We start from the raw sequence: 12,225 nt of genomic DNA on the forward strand, positions 1-12,225 counted from the left end.
TTTGTCTCAAAAATAAGAAAAAGAAAAATAAGAGGGTATGTCTATGATCCTGGAGAAAGAATAGTCTTCTTTAACAAGATATTAAAAAGCAAAAAATACAAAGGAAGAGAAGGACAAAACTAAAATCTTCTAAACCATAAAACTTAAAAAACAAGAATCGAACTGGGACATACATTTGCAACATGTATAAGAAATTATTAGAATTTAGAATGCAAACAAAACAACATAACACAAAACAAAAAGCCCCCCTAAAACTAATTAGGTAAAAGATGCAACTTCAAAGGGCAGCAGGAATAGCCAAGTTCATCCACAAAAAAAAAATGACATAGATGACAAATGTGTAATGATGGCGAACCCCACTAGTAATCTAGGAAATGGAATGCCATTTTTCACTCAAAAGATTGCTGCTTAACAGTATCAAACGATAGTGTGCATGTGAGAAATAACATGTAATGCAAATAGGAGTATTAGCTGGTACAAATCCTATAATGTAACTATTCAAGTAATTAGTCAGAATATATACTCTTCAATACTCAGCAATTCTATTTTTTGCTTTTTACCCTATAGAAAATCATATGCACACAAGAAGGCATGAACAAAGATACTCACTAAAGAAATGCTTATAGAAATAACTCGGTAACAACTTCTGTATCAAAGAGAAATGGCTAAACAAATAGGATACATTTATACTATGGATGCAGTTTAAAAGAAATGAAATACTTCTATGTGATAACATGTAAAAGTCTCCAAGACCCATTGCTGACTGATTAGAGACATAGAACAGATATCTGTGTACAAATAAATGAGAAAATGCTTGTATGTAAGCACATAAATGCATATAAAGAGACTTGTAAGGTATGTATGAACGGAGCTCTGGTGAGATGGAGGGGGCAGAACTGGGGAAAGGCTATTATTAGGGGTCCTGATCAAACTTTCACAAGCAGAATGTATTTTTGTATTATTTGTGTAAGTATAAATTAATGTTTAAAAAAAAAATCAAGGCTGATTTTAGATCAGCTTGGAACTGCTGCTGAGGAACTCCTTTCCACAGGACACAGCATGATTGCTATGTTCTACAGAAAGGGGCTCTTCAGACAACGGTTTGAGAAGCCCTTACCACCTCTGGCCTAGAATACCACAATAGTTTGTAATAAACATCAATATCTTTTAAGTCTCTCCCCCATAATGCCTTCAAAGCTTTCTTAAGTACCTCTCCATCCAAGATGCTCTGAATTCCCTCACCCTATTTAATTATCTTCACAGCAATTGTCACTACCTGAACTTACCTACTTATTCACTTATTGTCTCTCTCCCACTACAATGGGAATGGCAAGACAATTTTAAATTCATATGATTTTAGTCAAGCCATTTAGAATTTTATGAGAATTTTCTTATAGTATCAAAGACATATTTTATTTACTTACCTTAGTTGGAAAAGGAAATTTGGAAGGTTCTGTTTTGCATGGTGTATGAATAGCCGTTAGAGGGGGAGGCCATGAATGCGTCATCTCCTGAAATGTAATTATTACAGTTTGTTTTCAACCAGGTCAAGGATAAAAATTATACAGCTAAAACCAGATGTGTATTTATAAATACTGGTTTCATGATTGCTCCTCCAAAGTTCTACACATTTAGTTAATAAATATTAATTAAGCACAACTGTGTGCAAGGCACTATGGGGTAGGTAATAGGAAAATAAATAATAAACAATCCTGGCTTTAAGGAGTTTACAGTCAGGATGATGAGCCCTGTGAATGATTACAGAAATTAGCCTGTAATCAAATACAAGGCACATAATCAAACACTACTAGGGAAGAGCTTTGCTGGGGGAGTGAGAGCAAGGGAATAATGAGCAGGAAAACAGCCGGCATATGCTGTGTACCTTTAATGGGCCAGACACTGCTGAGTGTGTTACGTTTGTTACTCACTTAGTACTCACAATGACATTATGAGGTAGATGCCATTATTATTCTAACTCTGTTTAGGATAAAAATGAAGCAAAGGTTAAGTTACTTATTCAAGGTCACATACTTAGTAAATAATGGACACAGAATTTCATCTTATGAAGTCTGGCCATGCACGAATAGGAAAATTTTGTCAGGTGAAAAAGTCAGAAGAGAAATTTCAAGAGCACATGAAAAGGAAGACAGACAAGCAAGGCCCTAAGTCTGATTTCATACAATGCCTTCTGTCTAATCACATGCCAAGTATGTCCACGTGAGGTTTAGGTAAGATTACAATGTGTATGTTAGAGGAGCCAGAGAGAGAAGTATCAGAATAAGGAGAGAGAATTTTATTTCTGGCATTTGGTTCAAAGTAAGCCATGAGGTAGGATTGAGAAAATACATACATTAAAGGTGGTATAATGCCTAGAAATTTATCCTATAGCTATACCCACACAGCTTTGTAAAGATACACATTTAATGAGCTCACATTTTAAAAATGGAAACAACCTAGGTATATTCAAAGTGAAAGTTGTCAGAATCAAAATGGAGTCACTAATGTTTAAAGACAAAAAAACCCCCAGACAAATAGAGCTGAGGAAGGCCATGAAGAGAAGTTTCTCATGCTTGTAAGCCTGATAAACAAAAAAGACTCTACAAAAACCACAACCTTGCATGAAGGCCATTGAAACATTACCCAAAAACATACTTCTGCAAGGACATCTACCCAGCAACTGTCTGCCCAACCTTGGACTGGCATCACCCTAATTACTAATCTTTGCAGCCAAGGATAATTATTTCAATAACATTTATGTAATCCTCCTCGTTTTCTTCCTTTAAAAACCTTTCTCTTCCTTTACCTCCTGAATATGCACATAGTTTACTATGGCACGGATATTCCCATTGTAGTACTCTACTCCCAAATAAATATCTTTTTTTTATTCGTAAGCATAGTTAAATTCCTCAAGCTATGTATAGCTTGAGTTAAGTCCCCATACATAGCTTGAAGAACTTAACTATACTTAAGAGAAGACACAAAGCTTCCAAAGGGGCAGGGAAAGAGAAGCAAGAAAGGTAGATGGGAAATAAAAACAATGAAGCACAACGGTCAAGAAAAGAATAACGCTTCTAGAAGGAATGGTAGAAGTTATTTAGGTTGACACCAACAACACAGTACTGATTAAATACATTATCAGACATCTGTATAATGGAACAATAAGCAGACATTAAAATGAGAAATTTAACTACTGATATGAAATGATGTCCGTAGAATTTTGTTAAGTGAGAAATACAAGTCATAGTCTATGTCCTACTAAATGTTTATGACTACCTTTGGGCAGCAGACAGAAGGGGAAAGAGACAAGGGCATTTGATACACTCTCTACTAGTTGAATCTCTTAAAACAGCCATCTGCACATAATTGGCTTTATCCTCTTACAATGCTTTAATTTTAATAGCATTTAGCCTCCCAACATAATATTATGTAGTTGACTATTTCCTACACCCTCCTCTAGAATGTCAGCTCAAAGGTACAACCATTATCATCACTGGATCCCTAGTGCTTAACACATAGTAGGTGCTCCATTAGCATGCCTGGGACTAATGAATTTTTTCAATAAACATACTTTTAGGTTAAAAATTTAAGCTCATGATGGGGTTCCTAGAAACAGTATGACTAACAAATATGAAGAAAACAAGAAGGGAATGCAGACCGGAAGTTCCCTATATACTGAGGAAAAGGAAAGGAAAGGGAAACAAAAACTCATAAAACTCGGGTTTTTAGCACTGGCATTTTATACCTCAAATATTAAAATACTCTCAATTGAAAATCTATTTAATTCTCCAACTACCATTAAATGACTAAGCACCTATTAACTCAAGGCCATGTGCCAAGCCCCTGTATATACAAAATGTAGATGTCAGTAATATCAAAGAGATAATTAAATGAAAGAAAATCTTCCAGGTACTAAAATTTCATACACTGTTTAGATTCAGGGGAAAAGACATATGCTCCCTTAAACCTTTTATATACATGGCAACTAAAAAAATTAAATGCTATGTGAGATTCAAAGGAACTAGTTATCACTGTGGCCTGATACTCTGATACAGGGGAAAGAAGGATTTCATTCGGATTCTAAGAAAAAACAGAGGCAGGGTACAGTGGCTCACTCCTGTAATCCCAACGCTTTGGGAGGCACGGCAAGAGGATTTGAGGCCAGGAGTTGGAGACCAATGTGGGCAAAATAGTGAGACCCCATCTCCACAAAAAAATCAAAAAATTAGCCACTTATGGTAGCATGCACCTTCATTCCTAGCTACTCCAGAGGCTGAGAGGCACTATAGGAATCTGAGGTTGCAGTGAGCTATGACTGCACCACTGCACTGCAGCCTGGGCAACAGAGTGAGACCCTGTCATTCATAAATAAACAAATAAAGAAAAATAGAATATATATATATAACTGAAAGAGAAGGAGAAACCCATGCCAAGAAAGTTTACTTTAAGGAGGTAAAAGAGCAAGAAAGTATATGGCTTAGGGGAATCAATTTGGCAAAAGCAGTCAAATGGAATTGGAAAATGTTAGGAAGGTCAGGAGTGTTAACTTTGGGGACTATTCTTTCTATGAGTGTTAGTGAGCCACTGAAAATATCTAAGAAAAAAATTAATTTACGAAGACCAAGGACTGAAGTAAAGAATCTGGCAGCAATGCACAAGACAGATAAGCAGGGAGATTCTGGAGGCAGAGAGGCAGAGTGAAGCACTGTGTTCCAGCGATTCAAGCTCCAGGTGGCAGAAATGAAAAGAATGAAATGGATATTTTCCCCGAAAAATTTCAAAGTCTACATCCAGTTTTGTGATTAAATAGAATACGAGAGGAAGAAGTTATAGAGATGATTAAGATTCTACACTTACAAGCATGGGAGAATGGTGGTATTAGTAATGGAAGGAAGTCTGGTAAGTATGGCTTTAGACATCCTGAGTTTGAAGCAAAGAGAAATTTAAATGGAAACTCAGCTACAAAAACAATTAAGAGACTTAAACCAAAACACAAAGGAGGCCAAGGCAGGGGAGAAGACTGAACAGGTGTCTAATTAAGCCAAGAAGGGTGGAAAGGCAAGTCAGAGCAGAAAGAAAAGACGAGGCTAGAAGAATATGCCCACATTTAAGAGAGAAGAGAAGACACAAAGTTTCCAAAAAGGCAGAAAAAGAAAGGCAAGAAAGGTGGATGGGAAATAAAAACAATGAAGCATAACAGCCAAGGAAAAAAGAATGTTTTTAGAAGGAAAAAATACAAAACTAAACAGCAGAGTCAACAAAATAAGAAGCCAAATGAAGGCCCTGAGTGAGGGGGAAGACAATGACCTTAGAGACACAGATTCAGCAAAATGGTGGAGGCAAAAGGCAGATTACAGGGGGCTAAAGGAAGGAATGGGAGAGAACAAAGCTGGAGCAGCCAATGCAGGTAATCTTTCGAAAGTATACACAGTGAAATCCGAGTATAGACCAAATTCAGGAGCTTACAAAAAATTTAAATTAGTACAAGGAATATGTGACTAACAGTTTTCTCTACTAAGCAAAAAGCAGTCATCAGTACTCACTAAGTCACTGGACTTTTTCCAACAGATGAATGTAGTTTTTGGTCATGTGTTAATTTTAAACATATTCCATTAAATATCCAAAACATGTAGTACTCCACAGGCGGTCTATTACTGTAGCATTTGAGTAGTATGTACACATGAATTACAAAGCAAGGTATTTTCATTCTAAATACTTTTATTTTTTAGCACTTCTAATTATTAACTGATAAGCCTGAGAAAGTGCAGCTATATTTGGTTTCTCTTTTCAAGGCAAACTCTTAAGACTGGGATTTGTTTCAGTTAAAAGCAAAAAAATCCCCAGCTCTTTGAAGGCAAATAGTAAGGTAAACAAACCAAGTGATTCAGAACCTAAGTATAAGCAGAACAGAGCCAATTATTTATGACACACACAATCAAGTTATACATATAAGCAATATGTTGCTTCAGATCCTTTGCGAAATACAGATGGAAGAAGGGTATGAGAATGGCAGACCATCATAATTTTTTAAAATTGAAATGATTAAAAAAAAACTTACTTTTAGAATTTCATCCACACAGCTCACATCACCAGAAGCTGACGCCTTAAGAAAAGACACAAAGAAGCACACATTAGATTTGGAGTAACTTATTACTAGATTTTTAGTATTTGCTTCACAGCTTTAAAAATGTCATAATAAGTATTTATGATCCCACTACTCTAAATCTGAACAGTAGTTAGAATCTTTGGACTATTTTCTTTTTTTTTTTTTTTTGAGACACAGCCTCACTCTGTTGCCCGGGCTAGAGTGCCGTGGCGTCTGCCTAGCTCACAGCAACCTCAAACTCCTGGGCTCAAGCGATCCTCCTGCCTCAGCCTCCTGAGTAGCTGGGACTACAGGCATGCGCCACCATGCCCGGCTAATTTTTTCTATATATATTTTTTAATTGGCCAGATAATTTCTTTCTATTTTTAGTAGAGACGGGGTCTCACCCTTGCTCAGGCTGGTCTCGAACTCCTGACCTTGAGCAATCCATCCGCCTCGGCCTCCCACAGTGCTAGGATTACAGGCGTGAGCCACCGCGCCCGGCCCAGAAAATTCTAATTACCAAATTATACACAGCTTGAGGAACTTTATATATTTCAGAGGTTTCTAAATTTTTACCTTTCTTATACTTTGGAGATTAGAAATAATTTTTGAAATGTACTTTTTCAGGAGAGCAGCTACCCCAAAATCTTAAAGTTTATTTATGTACAAAAACATTCCATAATACTGAGATATATCATTTCACATAAACTAACACACAGAGTAAAACAAGTATTATTGAAAGGTTACTAGTCTGGAACATGAACATTTTACACAGTCTTTCTTAAATCACCAAAGGTTAAGTTGCTTGTTCTAAGGCAGCAGTCCCCAACCTTTGCAGATTGAGTCACTTTATTCTCAGAATGCAGCACCTGCACCCATCTGTCCCTGTCCTCACCACCTGCCCTATGGGTAACTTGCTTGCATATTTTCTCTTGCCAGGGGGTGGGGAACACCCTAAGGGCAGGGGCTGTCTCCACAGCCCTGGGGTGGAGCCCCATTTTCTCATACCGCAAATGAACTGGATACGCTTGACCAAGGCCAAAGGCCAGGCGCGCTCAGCTTTCTCGCTTCTGCCAGCGAACGCCGAGGACAGACTTTTGTGGTCCGGGCAGGACTCAGTCTCCGAGTGCACCTGTCCCTGCCGGTCTACACCAGCCGCGGAGTTAGGGCCCCTGCAGAGTGAGCCCCCAACTTCCCTCGAGCAGGGCCACGGAGAGAGGCCCTGCCCGGCTGCCCTCCGTGCCCATGGTCGGGAGAGGTGAGCTGCCAGCTTGCTGGGTCAGGGAACGCTTGGAAGAAAGGGGTTGGGGACTGTAGTTCTAAGGGACAAACAGGAATTAGAGAGCTGAACTTAAGTCTAACTCTAAAGATCATGTTGTTTAAAGAATGAACAAATTACCAATTTACTGTTCTCTTGAGAGGAGTAATTAGATGACAGATGCCCGTAACAATGAGTTTCCCAAGGCCGCAGGAAAAATTTTTTTATGTTCTCAAAATAGCATTATAAACACCATAAATTTCTAACCACCAGTATGAATCTGGAGCAGCTGTTTCAATCCTTTAAATATGACCGAGGAAAGGATTATAGCATCCAACGCTACAATATTTCTACCTCCATGAACCCGAAAGTCCCAACATTTACCACCATAAACCATGGCTCACATCTCATTCATGAGAATCTCTGTGAGAATAGAGGAGTTAATTTTCTTTTTAAATGAAAGAAAAGGCCGGGTGCGGTGGCTCACGCCTGTAATCCTAGCACTCTGGGAGGCCGAGGTGGGTGGATTGTTTGAGCTCAGGGGTTCAAGACCAGCCTGAGAGCAAGAGCGAGACTCCATCTCTACTAAAAATAGAAAGAAATTATTTGGACAACTAAAAATATATAGAAAAAAAATTAGCCGGGCATGGTGGTGAATGCCTGTAGTCCTAGCTACTCGGGAGGCTGAGGCAGGAGGGTCACTTGAGCCCAGGAGTTTGAGGTTGCTGTGAGCTAGGGTGACGCCACGGCACTCTAGCCTGGGCAACAGAGTGAGACTGTGTCTCAAAATAAATAAATAAATAAATAAATAAATAAATAAATAAATAAAATAAATGAAAGAAAATATGATATGTTATTCCATAAAATCAATAGGAGGAAGTGTAAGGTACTGTTGGATCATGCTTTTATTCTATAACTGACTTGTCATTTTAATATTTAAAATCATGAATGCCATTTTCTCTGTTTCCCACAAGAGGGGAAGCTAACAGCTCAATGGATCCACTTGAGAGTCACTGACAAGGCTTTAAACTTTTTTTTTTTCATCTTTAAACTTTTACACTCTTTGCTAGTAAGACAAAGGGCAGCTGGAGTTCAGTGATAATTTCACGGTCAACTGCTTCACACAATCACAATGCTAAAAGTGTGACTTACGTCCAGTGGTTGGGAAGGTATTTTCAGCTTGGTGAGATGTGCCTTGCTGCTGGGCTTCAGCTCAGTCATGCTGTTGCCGTGGGACTGGCTGCTGTAGTGCTCAGAGGACAGCTTGGGTTCCATGGACTCCTGCCCATCCATGGGCCGCACGTAGGCAGTGGGCTTCTGTAACATTGAACTGGACTTGGACATCAACGAAGGTGGAAAGGACTGACTTGAGTGCTGCGCACTTGAAAAAGGTACACGGGAAGGAGAATCCCAGTTTGCATCAGGGTCCCGAGGAGATTTGGAACGTTGATGTTCCTTGCTATGGTGATCATTCCCATGAGACCTGGAATGACTGGAGCTTAGTGAAGAAACAGCCTGGGGTTTTCCAGGGCTGGAAGAGCGTGCTTTGGAGTATTCTGATCCATGCTGGCCTTTTTTCCGGCTACTACTCCCACTACTGCTATATGAGTCACGGTCATGCCTCTGGCTACTACTGTTGGTGCCACTACTGCCACCTGCATTGGTCCGCTGGCTACTATGTCCACTCTGTAAGCCTGAGGACCGTTTCTGAGACTGAGAAGTACTGGGTGCAGGTCCTACCGGAGTCCATTTGCTACTCTGATGAGAGCCTCCATGTCTCTGTTCAAAGAAATTTGGGTTAGATTTTTCATCTGCCGTCGGTGGTACTGTAGGCTTGGGAATTGCAACAAGCTTTGGTATAGCTCTGTCTCCTATGAAATCCTTCATTTCATCGTAGTTTCCAAGCATACTCTGAATACGACTTGATAACTTATCTTCTTTGCTAGTCTACAAAAAAAGTGAAATAAAATTAAACAATTAGTATAATCAGGAACAAAATATGCTTCTACATGAATTTTCCAAATTTCAAATGGAAAGGGACTTTTCAAAGGGAAAACATCACCTCATATTTTAAAGTTAACACCTAGAAGCAAACTCCAAACATATAATTTCCATAGTGAAAAAATTTCATTTAAAAGTGTCTAAAAATAGCCATGCTAAAATACAAACATTCAATAGGACATGTATACAATAGCTTCCAGAATGGGGAAAAAATCCAAATTTCACCAAATATACTAGAACAGCAGTAAAAATCTTTTAAAGAACAAAAAAGTAATCTGCCTTTATGTAATTAAGTTCCCAGCCAGCACAATAAGCCAGCCAAGTATTTTTCCAGTCTATGAAAACATTATATTCCTTATAATTCAATGTTATAGTTAGAAACAACAACAGAAATTTAGTGAATTAAGTTATAACCAACTGTCCAGTATAACAGAAAAAGAATCTGATACTGAAAACACATTTATTCAAACATATTAATAGTGTCAATAGTCTCTGGAACTAAATAAACTAAGTAAGCACATGGCAAGAAACAAGGAGAAACAAAAGTATCTATGAAATATTCATCTTTTATTGTCATTATACTCAAAGAACACCTGGAAAACAACAGACAGTGCAAATTTTTTTTTTTTTTTGAGACAGAGTCTCACTTTGTTGCCCGGGCTAGAGTGAGTGCCGTGGCATCAGCCTAGTTCACAGCAACCTCAGACTCCTGGGCTTAAGCGATCCTCCTGCCTCAGCCTCCCGAGTAGCTGGGACTACAGGCATGAGCCACCATGCCCGGCTAATTTTTTTGTATGTATATATTTTTAGTTGGCCAGTTAATTTCTTTCTATTTTTAGTAGAGACGGGGGTCTCACTCTTGCTCAGGCTGGTCTCGAACTCCTGACCTCGAGCGATCCACCCGCCTCGGCCTCCCAGAGCTAGGATTACAGGCGTGAGCCACCGCGCCCGGCCCAGACAGTGCAAATTGAGTCACAAAACTTTAACTCAAGGCTCAGAAAGATGAAATGCCTGCCTATGGCCAGTAGTACAGCGAGGAGCATAGAGATGAATGTTCAGGCCAATTCAGACCACACTTCAGAGGACAGGATGGCAATGGGAGCGGGGCTGGAAGAGGACTTGCAGGGTGCTGGTAATGCTCTATTTCTTGATGTGAGTACTGATTACATGAAGTTGCTCACATTGTAAAACTTACTCAATTCATAACACTCATTTTGTGTATTTCTCTGTGTACACATACTCCATGGAAAGTTTACCCCAAAAGAGTATGTTCTACGTAGAGGACAGGAAAAAAAATGTTACGTGGTATTCATAATAATTCCATTCCAATATAAAAGTTCAAGTTTAAAACTTTTTTTTTTTTTAGAGACGGGGTCTCGCTCTGGCTCAGGCTGGTCTGGAACTCCTGAGCTCAAACGATCCACCTGCCTCGGCCTCCCAGAGTGCTGGGATTATAGGCGTGAGCCACCGCGCCTGGCCTAAAACATTTTAAAAGCAAAAATGTCATGCTAATGGAAAAAAAAGTTCAAAGGACAACTTACAACTTTGTACGGCTCAGCAAAGAGAGGAGAGCTGGGGGGGAAGGCGTCTTCGCCCTGCTGAATTTCCTGATTCCGCCTTTCCCGTTCTTTCATACGCAGCACATTCCGGTCTTCACGGTTCATGTTGCTAGGGAAAGAAACAAAACTTTTACATCACAAAAATAAAAGGAAAAATTAAATTTTCTGTACTGATTTTGTCAGTTTAACACTTCAATCGGAGATTCCCTTTTGATTATCAAGTAATAACAGGCATTAGTGCTGAAGGTGGGTTTTGGCAATGGTTTTTTCCACAACTATCCAGAGAGAAGATACTAGCCCAGAATATAAGAACCCACCCCATCAAAACACTTAACGTTACCAATTTTTAAAATACTCTGCTAGCTACAAGCTAAGACTTACACATTCAGAGGGAAGGTAGTATTTAAACCCAAATCCTCAATATTTCCTATAAGCCTTTCATGGCTTACTCTTCAGAAATCTAACTATTCTCGCCCTTCAAAAGCATATAACCCACTCCCACCTACCACCCCTTTCCCCCAGGGTCCAGTTCTTTTCTCTACTTTGCATCTACCTTATCTTGATTTCTTTTTGTCCCAAACACAGCTTCCTTGGTGTCCATCCTTATGGCAGTTTGACCTCAGCTTTGCTGTTGCTCTAGATTCCCTAAAAAACGACATTTCTGCTCTAAATATATTAACATTTCAATTAATACCTCAATAAATGGCAAAACTGAGGCTTTTAGTAATAGAATCTAAAATTAACTTGGATTAGTAATAGTAATTAAAATTATATTGAAAAAGAAAAAGCCTTTGAGGGGAAAATAGCAGTGACATCTCTATAATCATGATGATATGTCATATTTTCACTGGAATAAACCAACGGAAATAGTTTATTTTTAGCAGAAAGGATTTTGGTTAAATAGGCAGTGATGACAAAGGTTGTTAAACCCCGGGACAAGGGACTGATTACCACGGACTCTGCAACAACCTTCATTGATTTTGTTTAAAGAAACAAAAACAAAAAAGTCCTATTGGAGCCCAAAGGGAAAAATCAGGTTATACGTGTGAAACATTTCTATAACTCATAAATCAAGGCAGAAAATTAAGTTAATCAGGATTGGGGGAAACTGTAATTATAAAATTAGAATGAGCAGCAAAACCAACACTATATTCTTGAGGATCTTTTATCAGTTATTAGAACAGTGTAAAAAAAAAGCAAACATCCAAAAATAAAACTTCCTGATTCCCACAATTTAGTATTACACAACTAAAGCAATTTAATGTTAGGAAAAAAAGAATGTTGCCTTTGAATGTGTATTCAAGTTGTTTTTTACTTGTACA

The 12,225-nt window shown here is 38.7% G+C and overlaps 1 protein-coding gene across 3 annotated transcripts in view; it reads right to left on the reverse strand.

The window, feature by feature from the left end:
• Positions 1 to 12,225, reverse strand: part of AFF4 (AF4/FMR2 family member 4) — a 57,170-nt gene that overhangs the window by 31,657 nt on the left and 13,288 nt on the right. For 2 of the 3 annotated variants that reach the window (XM_045550775.1, XM_045550777.1), the window contains exons 2-5: positions 10,886 to 11,012; positions 8,496 to 9,290; positions 6,056 to 6,100; positions 1,425 to 1,511 (exon numbers count right to left, since the gene is read on the reverse strand). In XM_045550775.1, the coding sequence (XP_045406731.1) occupies positions 1,425 to 1,511; positions 6,056 to 6,100; positions 8,496 to 9,290; positions 10,886 to 11,008 (1,050 nt within the window). In that variant the 5' untranslated portion in view covers positions 11,009 to 11,012. Of the gene's footprint in view, positions 1 to 1,424; positions 1,512 to 6,055; positions 6,101 to 8,495; positions 9,291 to 10,885; positions 11,013 to 11,456; positions 11,549 to 12,225 lie in introns of all 3 variants that reach the window. The other variant, XM_045550776.1, reaches the window with a different exon arrangement.

The sequence above is a fragment of the Lemur catta genome, chromosome 5 (assembly GCF_020740605.2).
Source record: "Lemur catta isolate mLemCat1 chromosome 5, mLemCat1.pri, whole genome shotgun sequence".
In the NCBI taxonomy this organism is placed as follows: Eukaryota; Metazoa; Chordata; class Mammalia; order Primates; family Lemuridae; genus Lemur; species Lemur catta.